Below are 24202 nucleotides of genomic sequence, written 5' to 3'. Positions count from 1 at the left end.
TGTACGTATAGTGTCATCCCAGTATTAGGGTCGACACTGTCTGCCTATACTGGATTTTGCTAAGAAGGAACTTTCTTTGTACAAAAAATACCATAAAAGCGGAAAGTGTTGTCCCTGACTAGTCAGTGCAGACTGAACAGGCTAATCTGGGATGACACTTTACGCACATGCATTAAATCCCCTTTTCACAGAGCACCGCCCATATTTTTCATTTTATTTTTCCTACATGCACAAGATGATTGAATACATCTTCATTGGAGTTTGGTTATCTATCTGAAGTTTGAGTATAGATTTTACTGCATTCCAATATGAAGAGGCTAGAGCCAATTAACATCAACTTATAACAAGCTGAACATAAAATGTGCAAAATGAATATGAGTATCTACAAAAACATACATTTTTGTGCGTTGACTACAGCTATAAACTGTCAACTATATCTAACACATTTTTTTACATATCAATAGTGTTTGTCATAAACAATAATATTAAACAATCAAGAAACAAGCACATAACCAGGTTTTCAAATCAGGCAATCACAATCTATGTCTGCATGAGAGCTACCTTCATGAAAAATTTAAGCAAAATAGCTCCATCCAAATGCAAATTATTGAGCAGAAACATTTTTTTTTAAATACAATGACCTTTACCATAAACAACCTTGCCTTAAATGCAATCCCAAAATAAGTCTGGAAACAATGGAAGGTTTACATTTTTTTAAATTTATTTTTTTAGATCTGAATTATTTGTTTAACTCCCATCCATATAAGTTTAACCTTAGTTAATATAATACTGAAAACATTTGTATACTCTATTTTGAAGCATTTTTTAGACAAAACAACAACACTAATTTCCAAATTTAAGTCACAACACCGCAAATTTTCCCAATCCAAAGGGATCCGGTCCCATTCCCAAAATAAAGAAAAAAACACTCGGGTGTCAGCTACCTACACACACAATTTCTGTACAGTCCCTGTATGCAAACTTAGCAGAAAAACATGGATCTTAACCTTGACCCAACTGACTCCAAATACAATCCCTAGCAATGTCTGCATGTGGGCTACCTACATACAAATTCAAGTTCAATATTTCAAATTAAATTCAAGTTTTTGAGGGGAAACTGTTTTTCTATTTGTAGTAAAATAGACCTTGACCTTACTAACCACAAATACATTTCCAAGCTTGGTCTACATGCAACCCCATGTATTTTGTTAGTTTCATTACAATGCAAACTAAAGTAATTGACCGGTAACCTTGTTTGATGTCTCCGCTCACCTGCCCCAATCTAATACACAAAACAAGACATTTCAGCTTAGTTGAAATCCTGTTTAACATGTTCAATATGTAAATCAAAACAGTGTTAACAACATTAAGCTAGCCTATTAATAAAACTAGAGATGTCAACAGCTGCCAGAATTTCTTTGTTATTTCCGAATACAAGGAGGATATCCAAAAAGATCAGATTTAGCATCTGAATGAAAATTTCCTAAATACAGTTCACATAGACATTTAGTTTATTCTGTATGGAAAAGTAATAAAATCCTGAATTTTTAGTTATAATAAAATATTTAATAATATTATTTCTAGTGGACATCTTAAAGATCAAATTACTTAAAACACAAGGAAACAGTCTGTAAAGAAATAGCGTTTTTTTAACTTTATAAAATGAAACAGTGATTGATTCATCTAGTGTAAATCACCATGTACATGTTATACTAAACAGAATGTGTCACATTCACATACTTTTACAGAGTGCTTTAAAACTGTGTTGTAATACAAGTCCTGTTTGTAAAAAAGTTAGCCATGATGGCCGTAAAGCAATTACCAGAAATCAAGGAATCCAAATGGTAGACAACTTGACCTGGTGGCTTAGTTTTTGACCCACTTGAACAAGATTGTCAAAATAAAGATTCTGACCATGTTTCATCAAGATTGAGTCTTTAGTAAGGCTTCTAAAGTGGAATATGTGTTTTTGAAGATTTGACGTATAGTAACAGTGACATAGACAATATTCAACCCCTTACATTTGAAGTGTCAGAGAAGATTTAAAAAAAAAGTTATTTTCTATAAAAGTCTTTATAATACTAGTGATTGCTTTATGTTGCCAGTTTTGACACAAGGGGTATAATTTGAGCAAACTTCGTAGGGGACCACCATCCAACATAACATGCCAAATACCAAACCTCTCAGCCTTGCAGTTTCAGAGAAGATTTTTAAGTGTATACTTTATACACATAAGGACAACAGGTAACCACCAGGACTGGGCCAATTTTAACCCCTTGAGTATCATTTGAACACCCTGACCCTTGCAGTTTTAAAGAATACGATTTTGATTTTTAAAATATATTTTTTTAGCTCTGTTTACATAAAATTTGCCATTGACTAATACAATTTTCACATTTTTGAAAGAGGGTCACCAAAGGATTTTTCATGTAAAGTTTTATTAAACTTTGTCAAGGGGTAAGGTAGTAGAAAACATTTGAAGAAACAGTTAACATACACACCTCACCCACTCACACAGTATCTGACTACTATCAGCATAATATTTGAAAATACAAAAAATGAGCCAAGGTGATTTTTTCCGGTAGTCAAATAAAGATCCCTTTGTTCATAAAAAGTCATGAAATATACGATTGTCAGCAGTTCAGAATAACAATAGTTTTATTTAAATAATACGGAAAAAAAAAATACATTCATAAACATATATGAATAAAACTAGGTCATTACAGATAAGTTCATAATGTATTAGGTAAGTTTGGTATACAATGTTGATGTTACTGTCAATAAAATTAAATGACTCCACTAAATATTTATTATAATTAATTTCAATTTTATTTAAACAAAAATGTATCAGTTTTAAACACAAACAGTATTGAGGATTAGGAAACTAAAAGTCATCATTTCTTTGAACAGTCCAATTGATAAGTTTAAATAATGGGAAGCAAGCTACTTATAATTAAGAGGTGTGCATTGAATGAGCACAACAGTTTATGACTTTTACAGTCCTATAAAACTTAGTGTGATGTGAAAGCACGCCTGTTGTTTGAAGGTTATCCCTGGCTGTTCATGACACATTGGCACACTACATGGCCTGTAGAGGCTTACATGTGTGTTTATTTTATTAATATATATGCACAAAAGAGTGTTTTATGCCTTAAACACCAGAGATATTTATTTTGTTTTAATTATTAATACAACAATTGGGATACTAAATAACTAATCCACAAGTAACCTTATACCCAGATATTCTGACATTTGTTGACATCCCTAAATAACAAAGCAACAATTTCAACTTTTCAGTGTGTATCCAACTACAAGCATTGAACTATTTAACTCATAACACAAATAACATTACCTCATAATCTTTAAAGACACCTGACTATGTAACAGCAAAAGTTAATTATCTCTTTCTTTAAAAGCCATTATGCTAAATAAAATTTTGATAACTACCTTGTTAAACACACCAGTGTTTAATTAAACCAACATTCAATCCACACATATAAAGCAAATTAAAGCACAATGTCAAAATTAATAGACGAGTATACATAAAGTGCAATATACTTCAGTTATGAATTCAGTATAATGGTTTTACATTTTAATGAAGGAAAAGTGACAAGAATGATCAGAAACCAGTAACATACATTATAGCATTAGAAGAGCTTCTAAACAATAATGTTTTATTTCTGTGATAACCATCACGCTAAACCTTTCCATGTTAATGTTGTGGAAATAGAGTAAAGGACAAAGCAATTAAGCCGTACCTCATCAAAGAATGCCTGTGTCTTACGCAGGATATGCTTCAGCTCTGTCAGTTCGAGGAAGTTCTTCTTCAAGGCTTCCGAGTTGGCGTTCACATCATTCATCTCCGACTCAAGTTTCTCAAAAGTGGCCTGTAGCATATAACAGGGATGACCATAACTGTACCGGTGTTACATGCAAGTTGGAGTTCACATCTGACTTGATTTTCTCAAATGAGGCTTGTAAAATAACAACAACATAAAAAGCTTACAAGTACTTGTATGTTCCAAACAGGAAAACTTCTGTTCATAGTTGAAAACAAAATAAAAAAATAGAAAAACTTATTCCTTAAAAAATATGAAAAAAAACAAAAACATAAAAAGTCAAAGTGAAAGAAGGTCACATGTTTGACATATTTTCTTCTTTATTATTTATAAGAAAATATGTTGTTGTTTTTCTTCATTTCACATGTTTAAGTACAGTTGCAGTGACTACGTCCCCACACACTGAGATGCAATCCTGAGCAAACAAATGTACACAAAATTGTAAGAACGAAGCTTCTGCAGACTAGCTCAATTTGATTTTTTTATTTTTTTATTTTTTTGATTTTTAGCAGATACCCTTTTCCTATTTTTTATCCCCGTAAACTTGACCTTCATCCTTACTCATATGGAAGATCTTGCTACATGCTATGAATATGTTAAGTTTCATTACGCAAGCTGATTTTGTTCACAAACAGATACAACTAGAGCTTTGTCACAGACGTGATGTATACCCCCACATGCCGCATTGACACAGACTATTTTGCAGGCTGTCTTCACAAAACAAGAGAATCTAATTTATGGCGATTTTTAAGGATTATTATGCCATTATAAATTATGGCCATTTTGACCTTTGAACTCTGGAATTCTTTCGCATGACACGCCGTCCAATGACTGTGAACAAAATTAATGTACAGAGTCATTTTAAAATCTCACAATGAATGACATAGTTATGGCCCTGACAAGCTCATTTATGGCCATTTTTAACTTTTGAACTCCAAGTGAGACCTTGACCTTGGAGATATCGACGATATTCTTTCCCAAGACACATCGTCCAATGATTGTGAACACATGTACAGAGTAGTTTTTAAATCTCACAATGAATGACATAGTTATAACCCCGACAAAATCATTTATGGCCATTTTTGACCTTTGAACTCACAGTGTGACCTTGACGTTGCAGATATCGACTTAATTCTTTCGCGCGACACACCGTCCGATTATGGTGAACAAATATGCCAAATGATTTTAAAATCTTACAATGAACAACATAGTTATGGCCCGGACAAGCTCATTTATGGCCATTTTTTACCTTTGAACTCAAAGTGTGACCTTAACCTTAGAGATATCCACGTAATTCTTTCGCGCGACACACTGTCCAATGATGGTGAACAAATGTGCCACATGATTTTAAAATCTCACAATGAATGACATAGTTATGGCCCGGACAAGCTCATTTATGGCCATTTTTGGCATTCAAACTCAAAGTGTGACCTTGACTTTGGAGATATCGACGTAATTCTTTTGCGCGACACACTGTGACATGATGGTGAACAAATGTGCGAAATGATTTTAAAATCTCACAATGAACGACAAAGTTATGGCCCGAACAAGCTCATTTATGGCCATTTTTGACCTTTGAACTTAAAGTTTGACCTTGACCTTGGAGATATTGACTGAATTCTTTCGCGTGGAACACTGTTCAATGATGGTAAACAAACGTGCCAAATTATTTTAAAATCTCACACTGAACCACATAGTTATTGCCCGGACAAGCTCATTTATGGCCATTTTTGATCTTTGAATTCAAAGTGTGACCTTGACCTTGGAGATATCGACATAATAGTTTCGCGCGACACACCGTCCAATGATGGTGAACAAATTTGCCAAATGATTTTAAAATCTCACAATAAATGATAAAGTTTGACAAGCATTTGACCTTTAAACTCCAAGTGTGACCTTGACCTTGGAGACATGGACGTACTTTTTTCACACGACACACCGTCATATGATGGTGAACAAATGTACCAAGTCATTTTTAAATCTCACAATAAATGACATAGTTATGGTCCGGACAAACTTTCAGTTTAAAACACACTAAGTGACCCCGTGACCTAGTTTTTGACCCAGCATGACCCATATTCAAACTTGACCTAGACATCATCTAGTTACAACTTGTGACCAAGTTTGGTGAAGAGCAGATGAAATTTCAGGACAGACCGACAGACAGATCGACAAAGTGACTCCTATATGGCCCCCATTACCAATGGTAATGGGGGTATAAATATATTACATTTTAGGGAAAAGTGGGTGTGTATGCTTCCCAAATATACTTTCCCTCTTTGAATGTTTACATTCTGAGTCAAAACACAGTAGAGTGCAGTGGTGTTTTTTACCTCAAGATCTATCATTTCTCTGGGCTGTGGGGCATCAGGATTGTCCCCAGTATCCAACATGGGGATGCCATCCTTTCGTATCTCCTTCTCAAGAAATCCTGCAACATTTAGGACACATTTAGCCTGCTCTACTCATAAAATCAAGCTGTGCTGTGATGATAACAAATATCTTCAAAAAATGGACTTGTTAACAGTTTGGAAAAATGACATTTGTTCACATACACACAAATCATAGAATCACAAAAGAATGTACAATTTGTATTCAAACAACCAACTTAAAAGCCCGATCTCTACTGCTTGATTTTGCGGTGGTAAAATGTTTACCTGTATTAACTAGTGGGCTGGGTTTATCTACCAGTGATTTGCTGCTAACATTTAGAGTGTTTATAAATAGAAACACGTGTTTGAGCAGACAGCATACTTGGTATAGTATAGAATCTGTATTTACATGTAAACTTGATTTGAGTCATTCGCTAGCTATTGGCTGAGAGAAGTTCATAACCTTTCAAGTGGGCGGTGCTTAGCATTTACAGGGATATTTGAATTTCAAGCAGACAACAAAAACTTTTTCTATAAGTCAATAACTATATAACTTACAATCACCAAATTACACATGCATATTTTTTGTATACCAAAGTATATGTATGCCAAATTTCATTGGAAAATATTAAATAAAAACTGCAATATTATGAAAAAATCATTTTTGTTTTCTGCTGTTAACACACCAGTGTACAGCTGAATAGTAGACATTTTGTGAGTTTGGGGACCTTTTATACTGCTTCTCCGGTGTTTAACAATACTAGCTAAGAACAAGAGCTGTGTTTGTGAAACACAATGCCCCCTACTGCGCTTTGAAGCCATATATTTTACCTTTGACCTTGAAGGATGACCTTGACCTTTCACCACTCAAAATGTGCAGCTCCATGAGATACACATGCATGCCAAATATCAAGTTGCTATCTTCAATATTGCAAAAGTTATGAGCAAGGTTAACATTTTGGGACAGACACACACAATGACAGACAGACAGGCCAAAAACAATATACCCCCGATCATTCGATTTGGGGGCATAAAAATGTTAGCAAAATACGTTAATAAATAAACATCAATCAATATTGCAAAAAATATAAAGGGTTTGGGACACTTTCTTTGATAGTTTAGCCAACTATGTTACTATTTCAAACCATGCATGGTGTAGTGGCAGCAATTCAGCCTTTGCTAGAGGCTGTGGGTTTGATCCCCATGGCAGGCACAATTTTCTTTATTTTATTTGTTTTCTTGTAATTTCAATTATTTAAAACAATATTAAAGTTCTGTTGATTTCATGACATATAAAAAAATACAAGAAGTGTTAACCAGTCCCTTTTTATTATGATGTTTTTGTATTTATATGAAATGCTAACAAGTCCCTTGAAATGACAATTTTGTTGTCTTTACATAAATATTTTAATCAGTGAAATAAATAATTCTAATGTTTATGATACAAACAAAACCATATTGATAATGGCTTTATCAAAGACTACTTACTCAATTTTCTTTCCATTTCATCACATCTTCTGACTTCATTAACAAACTTTCTTTGAAATGCATTTACATCAGGATTCAACTGAAAAAATAGTCAAGTCTAAATCATTACAATAGTTTGACAATGCATGCATTGGAGTGAGCAGCTACACAATCACAAACTTTCAGAAAGAAATTTCACTTAAGATAAAACGATATCAGGGTTTTCTTTGGCCCGATTTTATAGCCGAAATTCGGCTATATTCCCAATTGCAAAAAGTATACTTTTTCCCCAAAATTTGCTAAAAAATTACCAATTGGGAAAAAAAAACGCGAATGACATCGGCTGTTTCGCTTTTTAACAAAGCGTAGTCCGATCCAGTCTCGTACAGGTTTTAAACTATACCTTGATTTGGATAACGTCTGCATCATTCGTGTGCACAATATTCTCCGTATTGTACAGGCACTTATTATATTTGCAATGAAATTCAAACGTTTTGTGATTCGGCTGAATGGAAAACAAAGATGTTGCGCAATTGAAAAAAATTTAGTTAAAGCTCGTTAAGAAATACAAGTCTTCCCATTGAAACTCCTTCCATTGTAAATGATAGTATTTTAATAACAAGTGACTCTTTTGCATCGTCATGTTGACTTCCAAAAGAAAAGTGCTGACTGATATTCAACATGTTGAAAGCAGTAGTTCTTCAGAAGATGAAGCGCCTCCTAATAAAATGGTGCCTTATGTGACTGAAGGCTTTGTGTGAGCTTATTATTCGGAAAACTGTTGATCATGGTGGTGTTTGTGATTAAAGATGCTGAACTCATTCATTTAGTTTTAAATCCCAAAATTTTATTTTCCCTATTTCTTGAAAATGCCAATTAAAATTCCCAATTTCAAAGCAATGGGCTTCCCAAAAAGCTGAAAAAAAAGCCCTGAATATTTTAAGGATTCTGTGATAAATATCAAATTTCATAGTTAAATCAGAGGCAATTACATGTAATGTTAACTTAGACAAGTTTGTTTTCTCTTACTGATTTTTTATGAGTTTCATTAAAATTTTACAAAGCCCACTGAGACAAATAATATGATAAATAGCAAAATCCAGTAATAAAAATCCTTGCTATTTTCACATATATGTCACACGTTTTCCATCTTTCAAAGACTGCAAAAGGCAATAGCAATTAATTTTACCTTGCTCTGGAAAAAGTGGGCTTAATGCATGTGCATAAAGTATCATTCCCTATTAACCTGTACAGTCCATAAAGCCTAACCAGGATCGACGTTACACAGTGCGGACTGAACAGGCTAATCTTGGATGACACTATGAACATGCATAAAGCCCAGTTTTCCCAGACAACCCAGGGCTTTCTCTGCCATTCGCCAAATTAGCCAATGGCTACAAAAAATGAAATTTGGCTTCAAAAAAATCCATTTGGCTACAAGGTTTTCTACATTATCACCCATAAAATATCCTAATTAATATGAATGAGGACATAAAAAGATGAATTTGGCTACAAACAATTTTGAGCCAGAGGGAGCCCTGACAACCCTCATTTGTTCACACCACTAGTGGACATGCAATTCTTACGTCTCTAAACTGGACCAGGCCCAGCTCCCCTAGCTCGGACACGCATGCGTAGGCTGCCTCCGACTGCAGGAACAGCTGACAGAGGGTCATATCCTCACTGCGGAACAGGGACCCCATTGTTATGGATCTTGAAAGGATATATGGCCAGACCAAAAGTTATGTTGCGTTAGCTAGTCCAGCCTGAAAGGAAAAAATACATGTATATATGTCAACTTTCAAAAGAAACAAAACATGCATTAGAAACAAATATGCATCACTTTTGCACAGAAATTGGACAGTTTCAATTCTCAGGAAAATTCAAAGGTATTATAATCCTAAACAGGTGCTTTTTTCAACTGAAGAATAAAAGACAGATATGAAAATTCCAAATTAATTAATATTCAAATATTTACCACAGCTATGACAATATTTGAAGAATATGAACTTCCTTTGGGAGTATACAATCCTCTCAGTTAAAATAATATAATATGAAAAAGAAAACAATTTCTCTTACAATATCTTTATATATACCCGTATTGATCCTTTAGTCGGATAGGAAAAAATACTTGTGAATAAGAGGTTAATAAGTGGTGCTCCTAAATCATCTTTGTTTGCTAAAATTACCCTTTTAAATGCTTGTAAAAACTAAGACATGCATTTATGGATGACATAAAAAACACGTACTTGATGACTTTGTACCGGTACTTTATATGAACCAGTGAATAAGATAACTAATATATTTTTAATGTAATTGGTTTTTGTCAAAGTATAGTTTTTCCCAATTATTTTTTTCCAGTTTTTCTGCCATCTAAAATGACTAAATCCTGGAAATAAAACATACAAAAGTGTCTAAATCAATTGTAAACATGCAATGTCAAACTATTAACATAGCCTGGATGTCAACCATTTTTCCATTTGTCAAAACAATGTTTCTCTTAGCTCTGAAGAGGTTTTTGTTTTTATTTATGACTTTTGCAAAGCTAACAAGACAGTGGTTTACATTATTCCCTCTGCAATAATGGTATCACTTGCTCTTATAATTTTATGGAATTGGCCATACATGATGTATTTTATAAGATCAACTGGAACTTTTTCTGCAAATTTCCGGAATCTTCACGCATATCTAGAATCTGAAGCTTTAAAAAACTATTTGTCAACATAAATTGTCTTGTTTAAAGGAAATTTCATTTCGTGGCATTTCATAATAAAATAGAAAGTCTAAAAGGTCGATGGAAACAATGAATTTAAATATTATTTAATTTTTTCATTTATTATTATAATATTAATTTATGCTAAAAAACAGCCCAGTTACAAAAAATCTCAAAATATGTACGACTAGATTTCAGCTATAACAATCTAGTTTTGTAATCACTTGAGTCAGGGTTTGTTTTTTAAAATAAAAGTGCACATTGCGAGGTTAATATCAAATTACAATGAACTCTATTAATTTCTTTATTAGTTTAAGCCTCAATTATGGATTTGAGGCCAGAAATTTAAGCATGAACTGGTCTCACCTCAGTTATGTCAACAGTTAAAGTAGTTTTACATACAGTACTTAACGATTAGTATAAGAGAATGGCTCCGCAGCAAGGCACTGAAGATGCAAATGATTGTACATGTATATCAATTATGCGTGAATAACCCAGTTACTATAAATTGATAATTTCAGTGGTTTTGTGGCAGTGTGTATGAGTTGCTATTCCTACCACACTAATCAGTCCTTACGGTCTACTCCTGTACGAAAAAAAATCATGGCCAGTTACTTAAGAGACTGATGATGGCGACCGGGTGTAATCCTTGTGGAAATTGTGCATTTCATGCATTATATTGTCAAAACATTTATTTCGAGAAGTAAAGCTTGTTGAAAATTATTATTTAAATAATCACCAAAGACTGTCAATGTTTTGTTGCATTCTCTAATGACAATAATTAAATTTAAAATCCCAAACACACTTTTGAATTTTAATTTTCATGTGATGTAATCAAATTCTAGCTTCAAATAAAAAGCTAGTGTACATGTATTTCGTCTTCATCCTTTGTCTCCCGCTAAAAAGCACCTGAAAATTATGCCGCTTATGTTAACACATGAAAAGCCTGGGTATATTGACTTTTGTATAAAAGCTATGTACATGTACATGTAGCATAGAGACGATTAAAATCTTTTAATTTCTTTTAAAAATGTCATTGTTGATTTTAACTTAATTAGATCACAAACGATTTTGAATAGATGTTTCCTCAATATTAATTTCAAATCAAATAGCTGTATCTTTATAGTTTCGGTGTTTTAGATGATTCATAATTGAAGCAGTGATTGTACTGTATACAGTACTGAGTAAACAGAAATTCTGTACAAAACTGGATTAAGTGTTGGTTGTTGTGAAAACACACTTAACAGGTATACTGACCTATAGTGTAGACTGTAATGTTTTGACAAAAGGGATTAACATGTGCGTATGCAACTCTTTGCAGATTTTTTTCTGCGCATTGGGATTATTTGAAATTATGATTTTTTTATTTTGAAATTTGGGAAATTGATCTCATTTGGAATGGTGATGTTTTGCGCTACCATCTTTATATAGAGGAAAATGCAGTGACCACAAGAGCTCATCATGAGCACTTCTTGCTCAGGTGATCTAAAGATAGATGATCATTTTGCCAGACTGTGAATAGTCTATAAAAATATATATATTTTACATGTTTGATTGATCATTTTAGTTGATAATAATTATTTTAAGTCGACATGGTGTAATGGATATGGGGTCTGCTTAGCGACCTGGAAGTAACGGGTTCGATCCCTACTGTGGTAGCGTTCTTTAGATCTCCTCCAAAGACACCAAGTACTGGTTCTAGGCCCAGGAAACGGACTCGAGAGTGTTTCAATAAGCCTGAGGCTTTCGATGCAATCGAGCTTAAATAACCGTGTCAGACTCAAAGAAACAAATTTGTGAAATCAAACGGTGAAAACAACCAAATGTGAACATAGACTATGTTTATGCTGATTAGAACTTCAAAATATGAATTGGTACCTAGGCATTAAAACTTGAGATGGGACCAGATTACTGAGTTTAGAAATATCGATAATTCAAAACAGGGGAGGTGGAATTCAACATTAAATTTCTGAATAAGTTGAAATGAAAAATACAAGCTTTAAAAAACCTTTTAAATAACGAGATGTACTGTATCTACGTAATTCTACATATTCTTACATATATGGCGTATGGGTTGGTTGGGTTTAAGGTCATCATAAATACATGTATATATAAATAGTTTCTGCTAAACACCTGGAGAAAATTTTTTTGCTACTGTAAAAAAAAATATGTACATACATCCTTAATATCCAATCCTCACCTTGTTTTAAAACTTTGCTTTTGATTGCATGTGTGGATAGAGTCCAGGCAATCATTATTACATACAGGAAAACAGTTTCATAAAAAATTTTATAAAGATTTGAGCTGGTGTTATTAAGCTTTTTATATAAACATATGGAGATCTTTCATAAGATTGCATATGATGTGGGCCGAGTCAAGATCATCAATATTAGTTCAAACACAAAAATATGCTAAAAATGGGAATTTTAACCATAAAATATTACTACTTTTCAGTTAACTTTTTATTTATATTATATGCATCAATTAATCATTTATTTTAACTGATATGGGAGTAAAACTTACCTTGTTCTTATTGTGTTTTTAGCGTTGTTAATTGTTCAGGGGTTTTTCTGCCTTTTTTGGGAAAAGGAGTCTGACCAAATTGCGAATTTTTTATCGACAATTTTTTCCATTTTGGGAATTTTTGCTGCGATGAAACGTCTCATTTTGGGAAAACATTGTGAATTTATCATGCTTAAATAAGTCAGTGGTTTTTCTCTCCTTTCTGTTTTTGAAAGCATCACAAAGCTCCTCCAATGTTTAGTCATTCAGGTCTAGACCTTCAATGCAGGTAAGCATTGCGTAAGTTTGGTTTGTGTGGTAATGGGGAGCACAGCAGGTTAATAATAATCTAATAATCATATAATCATAAGTCATTAGACACTTCTTTTTCATAATCTTATAATCATAATTTATAAGACACTTCTTTCTATAAAAAAATAATGTTTTTTTTTGTTGTTTTTTTGGAAATTGGGATTTTTTTTAATAATTTCGATTTGGGATCAGGTCCGTTTGCTTTGGGAATGCCTCCGTTTTCTGGAGGCGCAGACAGTGCTGAAAAACCCCTGTTGTTCGACTTTATAAATGAAGTAATGTCAGCATTCAGTCCTCCATAAGCACTTTAGTACTGGATGATTTTATGTTTATCTTCTCTACCATTACAAAGATACCTTACAAGGGAACACTTATTTATATTGAAGTTGACAATGTAGACATCAATATCAGTTTAACTTTCCTCTTAAAATACCTTTCTGTAAATTTTGCCAAGTATCATTAATTTATTTGTTCCATGATTTATATGTTTTTGTAAATTTTCTATGGTCTGTTAGGACTGATTTATTCACGTCTCAAGTGTCTAAGGGAAATATTTTTAAGGTTTATTGAGTATTCTCAGAGTGCCTCAAAGATACAAGTGTTTACTGAAACCATTGATTTATTGCAATAAGGTGATTTTATCGGGAAATTCCATTAATCAAACACATGAAAGGCTGTAGCAGTCTTACTTAATATCACATTGAAGTGTATGTCATCCACAATTGACATTGTCAAGGTTACAATACCCTTGGTTGATCACCAGAAAACTTACCCGGTAATGTCGGAATAATGCCCTTGATCAGAAAATAAAAATGCGTCCTACTATGCAGCTGAACATTGTGTATTTATATTAACACAGCACAGAGCTTTTTTTCTGTAGATAAAGAAGTAATGTGTTATTCATTGACACATCACATGCAGAACATTATGCTATGAATATACATGTAAGTTGATGAAAAATCAAACATATTGTTTTGTCAATACAAGTTTTCTTTTCGATATCAAAGTTTTAACAAACAAAATCATTTCTGCATTATAAGGTAATGCAATAATCTTAGATTACTAATGTTGTTTTGAAGCAGAAAAAGTTCGCAAAAGTTTTTCTTTTTAAAAATTGATTTTAAGTAGAATGTCTTCGCCTAACATGCTATCTGTTAGCAAACATCTCCAGATTTGATAACAAGCCAGATCACCTTAAGAACTTCTAAGTCATTACCATTGCTTCATAAAAAAGTGCAAAATTTTCTTGTTCACTCTCTAACTTGAACAGTTTAATCGTATGACATTATATCTTTGCCATGTTTGATTAACTGCAGGATCACTGAAAGCAGTTCATAGATTGTAAATAAATTGGTAAAATTAGCGTTTTAAGTCCTCTACTGGTTAGTGAGTACTTTTCTGACGTAATGTAGGGTTTTTCTTTAATAACTTTCATAATAATACAAATATTTTATGAAAAATCTACTGATACATCCTGGGTTTGTAATCTAAACATGTACAAGCGAAAGTTAACGGAACATTTTTTTGATGTGCACATGGGTTTGTACAAGGGCCCTATATGGGGTCATTAAAGGGAGGTTATTTTCCACTGTACAGAAGTATGTACCGGACATTTATATAAATTTAGTAAGTGAAAACAAATAAGAGTTAAAATAACACATTTCTTGATTAACATTTATGTATAAAAGACGTAAATACATTAATTTGATGGTTCACTATTTCGTCTTCTGCGTGTGTTAACAGAGTTATAATTTAAACCTGATACAATTTTGAGTGACCATATATAATGACACTGTAGTAGAATATAATGACACTGTCTTGGGAATATTTATTTGTTAGATTCATAAATATTACAGAGTGCAACTCCGAGGCATACACACTTTTTTGCATCGAAGCATTGGTCTCTTGACAAGCAGATAACATTGCTTTAATATTGACTAATTGAGTGTCATTTATCTGAAGTGTCATAGTCTTTTCAAGAATTTTTTGTTGGCCAATGCTCCACTTGTTTAAACAAAACCTGATAAACTTCTGTAAGGTAACCAAAAACCAGCTTTTAGGCCCCCCAAAAATGTTAAGTTTCTCAGACCCGTTGCATAGGTTTTATTACACCAGCTTTGATTTTCCATCTCTGGCAAAAAATATATTGTTTTTAGCTCAGTTTTCGCTTAAGTTTTTCGTTAATAAACTTAACATGTGCTTGGGATCATTATGTGTGGTAATTGACCAAGTTCCATAACTATGACCTGCAGTTTATCAGAATTATGCCCCTTTTGTACTTTGGTTGTATTTTGGTTAGGGTTTGCATACAATGACTACTTATATGTATATTTACTACAGATGTAGAATTAAAATCTTAATACCTTTCAGGGTTTTTATGAACATACATTGACAAAGACCTATAACTGTTACCAGCTTTTTAGCAAGATTGTGTCCCCTTTTGTACTTATGACAGTATTGTTTAGTTTTGCCTGCAAGTCAAAATTGAGGTTAATAACAAATATATATCTCTCAGTGCTCCAGCTAGGCCTACTACATTACATGGTTATCAAAGCTTTTGCCTGTAAATTAGACAGCACCTATTATCATATTAGCTTCAAAAACTTACTGGCTCTGAAATTTAACACTGCAAGTAACATGAGGCACCTGATACCAGTTATAATATTACAAAGTCATATACAAGTCAGAATAGGTTTTTAAACTGTTATTTTTCTTTTTTTTTTTAATGTCAGCTTAATAGTCACAAAATAAGCTTAAACCTTCTTTTTGTTGCAAATGGCTTCTAAGATACTAAAATCAAACGCAAACTATTAATACACAGATTTTGAAAAAATCTACTGATTGTTTTTATTATCAAGTTATAGTTACAATAGTCCAACTCTCAGCTATTGACCCTCCGGGTCGCTGGAAGTTGCAACTGGTTACGACATTTTTCATGTCAAGTCCCCCGCCTAAAATCTGGGCAGTACTTTAATCGGTAATATTAGCAGCATACACTACCCGACCCGTGATTTTTGCATATTTCGCAGAGTCACGGTGGAAGTTTGATTTTTGAGTGGAAAATCACCGAGATTTCACGTGAATCTTCACTCCGCCGTCACGCGAGAGCAACATTATCTTTGCAGTGATTCCCTGCAATTTTTTGGTGATTCGCCGTGATCCCAGCAGGTATCAGTGATTTACCAATTTATGCATATAATGCGAATCGTATCGATAACTGTATACATACTGCTTTTCTAATGTTCACAATTATCCGATAATCCAACATAATTACACCATCACTTATGAAAAAATAATCTTAAACATATATAACAATAAATATGTTTAAGAATTTCATAAACACAACCATATGCCTACACCATTTTTCAGAAGTGTAAAGAGTACAGTGCATTATGGGACACAGCTTTTATAATGTTTTATTGGACGAGTGAATTTTAATTTAGATTGAATGCAATACGATCATGTACAAAAAAATGTTTTATTGCGTCATACGCAGTTGTAAAAAACATGCTTCCCGGGGACTTTCTGATAACGGGTAAAAATGAAATTGAATATTTGCTAACAGTTACACTGCGTAAGCATGTAAATAAATCGTCTGGATTATTTCATTTATTTTTCTTACACGTACTGCTCTGATAGGGAATAAATGAAATAAACACTGACTCACGAGTTTTTCACACCTATATTGACATTACACAACGTATCAACAACAATTAGCAGTCAAAGGTCGTTTAACCTCTAAGCGATTAAAATCGGTTAACGGATGGATAAAGCAATGAAGCTGTGATCGTCGCCATCTTTCAGAGCTCCAGATAAGGGTCGTATTTTCGTAATTACTAATTATTTTCAAGTCCGTTACGTATTTATTTTAAAATCGTGTCGTACCATTAAAAATTACAAAATGAAGTTACGAATATTATGTTTACATCGGTTCGTATCGATTTTTATTGAGTTCTTTTCGCGTATTAAAGATCTTTTCGGTGTTTATATAGAATGGTTATTGGGTTTGTTTAACAAATCGCATTTTTTCCAATAAAAGCGGCGTGTACAGTCTATATGTAAAAAAAAATGGCGGCGCCCAGAGAGCATCCTAAAAAACTGCAAAGCGTGCAAAAACACGCTTTTAACATATTGTACGCAAAGTGAGCCGAAGTTGAATGTTAAGAAATACATTATAGAAAAGATCTTATACGATGTTGTATGATCGGAAAAGCTAAAAAAAATACGCGACACGACGGGTCCAAACTTAAACAAACAAAAAAAAACATTGAACAAGTGGAAGGGACAATTCCCGTGTCTAATCGTTGAAAAGATTGAAGGGGAGACTCGTTTTAATTGTAAAATATGTAAAAAAAAAACGTCAAAGGCACGCAATTATCTAAGCACAGTTTGGGCATATAAAGGTATTTGAAAAATAAAATTTTATCATTCTGAATAGACACTGTTGAACTCGTATAAATAAAGTTGCTAGCATGTTTATTTTTTTTTATTTTTTGCATGAAAATAACCATTATTATTTATTTTTAGGTCATTTAGAAAAGTTAAGAATTATTTTCCAAAACTTAGTAGTAACGTTAAGAATAAAATTTCAGAGTTAAGAATTAATTTTGAAAATCTGGTAGTAACGTTAAGAATTTCACAAAACCTTATCTGGAGCTCTGCATCTTTGTACCGGATTGCCGAATTTCGAATTTCAGATTCTCAGTTAAATGTTTGCGAAGTCATTTTTTACCAATTCCCCATGGGCCGAATATTTATTATTTTGGTTACTTACAATGTATCCTAGTGTGCAGAAAGCATATTTCTGATTCCCATGTTGCAGAATTTTTCACGAAAAAAGGTGAATCAGGGAAGTTCGCGGTGATCTGCAATGATTGCCTTACAGCGAGATACCTCCTGCAACAGTCGCCGAGACATCACCCAAATTTTCTCGTCGCTCAGAATCATCGCGTTTTGTCATGTTGCATTGATCGCTCTGATGCGAGAATCGTGGCAAAAATCACGGGTCGCGTAGTGTAAACTATTTTCTGGCATAAATAAACACAAACAGCTCATATATATATATCACTAATGTGCCAATTAAAACAACTTACGTGACGTGGTGTGCTAGCATAATAATGATATTAATCCAAAGTTCCAAACACATCAACAGTTCATGAAAATGTGTAAGTTTTTGCAATGGATGAGTATTCCGAAAATTCCGAATTCAAAAATACTCTATTGATTATCTCCAGAAAACCCAGCAAGATAGATCTAGTGTCTAATCAACCAATTGTAATACACCGACTTTCTACGGAACCTTTGTAAGATAAATCAAATTGTCAATTTAAAACTTTGACTTTTGGTTTAATAATGTTTTTTTATAAACTTTTTGTTTTGAGCATTTATCCACAAATAACACGCAAAATTGATATCGATGGTAACAGTATTGTGTTTGATATGCTGTTTTAGGTTGATTGAATTTCGAATTTATAAACAAACTTGAGGCTTCTTATGTTGACAGTGAATTTGGTTAAATCAAGAAGGACTCTGAGCTGTATGTGTATGTACCCATAAAAGCTCAGAGAATTCAAGAAGTGTGAAAATACATTGCAAATGACAACTCCAGAATACAAATTATTTAACAAAACCACGCAAATATCATCAGAAAATGTTGCGAAGCACACTGCACTCGATATCAAGTTCATACGTATTATCATACGATTAGAATAATTTATGACTGATCGATGGAATTTACAACTACTATTTTGTTACATGAAATTTCCAACTCCGCAAATGCGGTATTAAAATGCAAGGGTTTCAACAGTTACTTAAAATGATTTTAGTAAACTGCACAAAACTGCAGGTACAGTGGAAACTCAGACAATACCCAAATAGTAGACAGCTCATGTGATACTTTCTCATCGATTTACGAGGGTACCGATGATGTCAATAGAATGATTCGCTTGATTAACACGCCGCGTACACAGTTATCAACTTTAATCGATTACAAAAAAATCAATCTAAATTCCGTCCCGTCCTTTCGTTATTTTTCAGTACTCACATTCCTACATAAATTTGTTTATATAAACGACTTTAATTCGATGTTCCAATTTGTAAAACTCACGAAACACGGATATCCCAAAATATCCATTAATGTCTACAGGTCAGGTGGGCAAATATTGAATTACCTCTCAAAACTCCGATCGAGGGTAGTAGGTGGTATCTTATTTCTTTTATCATCTAGCTTTTAGTTTTGCAACCTTACTTGACCGATGCTATATTTCTATTTCACACTTTTAACCTTTTTCTTGCGCACCGTTAAATCATTGTCAGTGATGACAGGTTAACGTACCATGTAACATGTAGATGTAGAAAGCGCATGTCACGTGCTCTCCGGTTTCCAGACAGCACGATGCTAAAAAATCGAGAGTCTTTTCTCACAAAATAAATAACATTACAGTGTTAATAAAAAATTGTCTTAACCGTCATGAATCTAGAAAGTCCACATGTTAGGAAACAAGATGTGTTGGGTCACACGCTGGATCTAAAAATGCTGCCTTAATTGCGGAAGGACCTCACAAACGGCATATAAACACACAAGCTTCGCCTACGTGTTATACATTTAACTGCCATAAGATATGTACTTTTTAGTTTGTTTGTTTTTTCCTTTGTATAGTCCTTAATCCGCTGTCACAAAGAACAAGACGTAGGCCTATAGAAAACCCAATACATGCTATCAATCGATACATTTAAAATATCTATCGGCGGATATCCTGATTGCGAAAGTAAAGGTTGATTATTTATATTTCTAATAAAAAAAAAGAAAACAAAGTTTTCTTTGTGTTTTTAGTTGATATTCCTTTATTTTCTGTTATGACGTTAACTGCATGTTTATGTTTACAATTTATAATTGCATGTTCAAGTTGTTTATAAATCAATATAAGAACTGAAGGACATATAAATGGCATACATGTAATGTTTATTCACAATTTATATTTGTTAACCTATTTATGAACGATTACACATCAGATATCCTATATATGTCTTCACATGGCATATTATATATAATTAACACTAGTTTCTTTTTTTCAATGTTGAAATATATGGAATATGTACTTACGTAAAACTGTATACCCAATACTGCGAATGTTTGTATGTCAATATAAAACTGAATAAGAAAATTTAACGTAAGAATGTCCGTAAATAATTCCTAAAGTTTCGCAATGAAATAGGTATAAATGCTTGAAAAAGATCTCGGTGTTCAGTCATTCGTATTATATATGACTCCAATAGCATGGTACTCGAGAACCACAGGAGGGCTGGAATGTTCGTAATTAGGGGATAATACGTACACATACTGTACTGAACAGAAGTCATTATTTATAATCCTGCTTAATTCTACAACTCAGTAGACAGTAAGATGACAACTCCTACTTAACATTAATTTATTTTTGTCGGACACGAACGCAACGTTTCGGCTATGACATCGCTTTAAACGACAGATGCACAATGTTGTTTATTGCGTCAGGCATTAATGCTGTTCAGCACATGGTCATTCCACATAGAAATCGAGACGATCACTTCTTCAAGCTTTAAATAAAAATGGCTCCCCAAAAATGACATAAAAAAATTCAAAACATATAACAATATGTATAAAAGGCGTTATATATGCGTTAAAAGTTTTCCTATCAATTAATGTTAGCACTATAAGAACGACATAAATAATCGATTTTAAGAGCACTCTTTGCGTCGTTAAGCTGTGTGCTTATAAGTGTAATTAATGTGAACAGAGTTAATATGAAAACAATTCAGAAAAAAATCTTCTGCACTCTGGGAATCACGATTACTGAAATGATGAATCAAGTATTTCCAACGGCGCAATAATCATTTACTCTTTGAATATGGAGGACTACAAACGTCTTTTGAAGCTATGGAGGCTAATCGTACTATACGGTAATTATTCTACATTAAATTTAAATTATTATCATTGTACATTTCGGGAATCATACACAAAATAATAACATAATGTATATTTTTGTTTGAAATTTTTACCGCCTTGCAATCTTTCATTTACATTACGGCGACCAGTTAACTTGTGCGAGATATCAATAATAATTAAATGTACACGTTGATACGTAAACGAGTATGGTAGGAACCTAGACGTGGTGGCTGTAAGATGTAAGGTATAAATCAGATACATATATTTACAAGATCCTCATAAGCTGTTAAAAATCAATTCCGCTGACTAATTAATTAGCAAGCACAAGACGTGAACATGTTTGACAAAACACAAGCTACGTTTTTAAATGCAGTTGACTCGCGGTAGAAGATCGAGCGTCCCATGCACAATTACAGAACGGTTTCACGGACACCCTGGCGTCAATCCGACGATTTTTAATTGCGTTCTTTCCATAGAAGTACTCGCGGTTAGTATGGCAACTCGGGCGTTCTTTGTATTATCGTAGTTTCTTTCTGCACAAAAACATCGCGAATTCTTTAATGCTTATACATCACGAGCCACAGTTCCATAACAACGCAATTAGCACCCTTGTCCGGTTCGACAGGGTATAAACGTGTTTGTTTAAACAATCTTGTCAATGTATGGATGTCTGGACTCTCGATCGTTACTTTACGCTATTATATTGTATAATAATAATTACCACCAGAGATTTATAGATGTATGATAACACATGTTTACTTATACTAAACTAGCAATATGTAGCGATATGAATCGAGATGTTTAGTGTTTAATAAAAAAAACACACTTTAAGCGGCCTTCAAAAAGGCACACAAATATTATATGCAAAGAAAAAGGTGCGTGAGGACATGCCCCTGAATCCCTCTTAACGGGTCTGGCTTAAAAGTGCCTTTGGCACTGTTATTATAATTTATATTGGCTTTCTTACATCGGCAAATTGAATATTTGTTTAATGTTTACTTTTCCAAATGATAGTCTAAATTCCCACGTTCAATGGTCCATATAATCAACATGCGGGAGGTTCCCATACACACATGTTATCCTGCATCGTGTACTTATTTCAGCATCATCGAACCTCGTGTCTTCTCAATATGGCTTAGAACAGACATCTGAAGATGGAAAGAGATATTTCGAATTCAGCCCAGAAGTCGTGTCGAATGTCAACGATATTGCAAAGCGTTTCATAATGTTCGACGGTGTCCCAAACGAAAAAGACATTGGTCACATCTTTTCGCGCAACTTCCGCAATGAGTCACTCATGATACTATTCGAAGAACATATAGCAAAAAACTTAACAGTAATTGTTGTTAGTTACAGTCGCACGTCTACCGATACTGTTCTAGTGGCGTTCGAAGGTAACGTGTTTGTTTTAGTCTAAACCTATTTATTTGAGCTCGATTGCATCGAAAGCCAAAGGCTTATAGAAACGCTCTCTAGTCCGTTTCCTGTGCCTATAATTAGTACTTGATGTGTTTGGGGAAGATCTTGAGAACGCTCACCGAGTGGGAATCGAACCCATGACCTCCCGATCGCTTGGCGGACACCTTATTTATAACGCCGCGGCGAACCAGAACGTGTTTGTTTTAAAATGTTCACAGTTCAAAACAATTGGCAATTCCACCTATGATGACTCAAAACAAAACACAAATATCGGTTCGTTTTTTGTTTAATATTCGTCAATTGAAATCGGAAAAAAAACGCGTTTATAACGCTTTTCAATTTATTTGGCAAATAAGCATATGACCAAATAGCTTTTAAAATAATCTCAAATTGAAAAAAGGTTCTGTTGTGCAGTCGTTAGCTTTGCTCTTAACAGTCTCAGATTGGAACAGCGAAAAATGGAAACGTTGTATTCATTCGTTTTTCTTTCCAATATAATTATTATTTCGTTTCGTTTCTTTTTTTCATTATACACATTTTCAAAAAATATTTAAAACATTTAGTTTTGTTATAAAATTAATGTATTTGCATTTCATAACTAAGAAAATATTTCTGAACACGTGTTAAAGTCCTTTAGGAACCGTTATACAGCACCTTTAATGTTTTGGGTTATATCCGTATATGTTCATGCACCACAACTTCTAATACATGTTGCATATGAGTGATCTTTCGCTTGTTTTAATAATTATATTTTAATATTTCTTCGGATAAGAACACTGAGTGTTTCATAATTATAATTTATTATTTTTTAATAAATACGTGATTAAAAAAAACATTGTTATGTTTTATGTGAATCTGCTAACATGTAACTTTAAGTTAGTATCTAACTTCTATATTTATTTTACAGAGTTTGTATCGACTCAACGACGAATTATATTGACAATGTCTCGAATAAAACATCAGTTAAACCATTTACATGGTAATGGCGGCTTTTTACTGGATTGGACATTTCATAACAAAAGAAATGGATATCCGCAAGTGGCCGTTAATATAAAAGATGTAGTCACGCTATTCGATATCACTAAACCCGAATGGATTGCATTTTGGGAACCAAGATTACAATACCGAGAATATTTGCGTTGGGCGAACGATCGTGCCAACGACAGCTACCGAGGTAAACACTTTTATAATAAGATTTACGATAGAGATTAAATTGTCAAAATGGTTTCTAAACTTTTTTCTGTGCGTACTTAAATGTTATGTAAAATTGGTACAGTATGGGTTAATTATTTTTTAAATTGAATATATAACAAATAAAAGTAAAATCTGAAACGGCATTCTTCAGTTCTAGGTTTTCCTGTGCTCGACCATTTATGCACGGTTGATAATTGTACTCAGTGTGTCTGCGTTGGACCTGGAGGAAGAATTCGATGTTTGTCATCCTACGAATATGCCTCAATGTGGATTGGAGCCATAAGGGCACCAGCGATTGAAACGTTCCAACATAATGTATACACCTACGTCGCTGACAACGCTGTCTTCACTGAGACGCAACACTTATCCATCGTCACATGTGCTGTGGCATTTTCGGACGTCACCATCAGCGAAGTTTCGTTGATTTTTGTAACCGGTAAAAATGTCTGTACTCCACATTTTA

The 24202-nt window shown here is 33.5% G+C and overlaps 1 protein-coding gene across 3 annotated transcripts in view; it reads right to left on the bottom strand.

Annotated features, from left to right (window-relative positions):
* LOC127860135 (V-type proton ATPase 116 kDa subunit a 1-like) overlaps positions 1-19160 on the bottom strand; it is a 52211-nt gene extending 33051 nt beyond the window's left edge. For 2 of the 3 annotated variants that reach the window (XM_052397981.1, XM_052397982.1), the window contains exons 1-5: positions 19075-19160; positions 9265-9444; positions 7700-7778; positions 6173-6270; positions 3759-3887 (exon numbers count right to left, since the gene is read on the bottom strand). In XM_052397981.1, the coding sequence (XP_052253941.1) occupies positions 3759-3887; positions 6173-6270; positions 7700-7778; positions 9265-9381 (423 nt within the window). In that variant the 5' untranslated portion in view covers positions 9382-9444; positions 19075-19160. Of the gene's footprint in view, positions 1-3352; positions 3377-3758; positions 3888-6172; positions 6271-7699; positions 7779-9264; positions 9445-19074 lie in introns of all 3 variants that reach the window. The other variant, XM_052397980.1, reaches the window with a different exon arrangement.
* Between the last annotated feature and the right edge of the window lie 5042 nt (positions 19161-24202).

This window comes from Dreissena polymorpha, chromosome 15, assembly GCF_020536995.1.
Source record: "Dreissena polymorpha isolate Duluth1 chromosome 15, UMN_Dpol_1.0, whole genome shotgun sequence".
In the NCBI taxonomy this organism is placed as follows: Eukaryota; Metazoa; Mollusca; class Bivalvia; order Myida; family Dreissenidae; genus Dreissena; species Dreissena polymorpha.
This window is presented reverse-complemented; position numbering and strand designations above follow the sequence as displayed.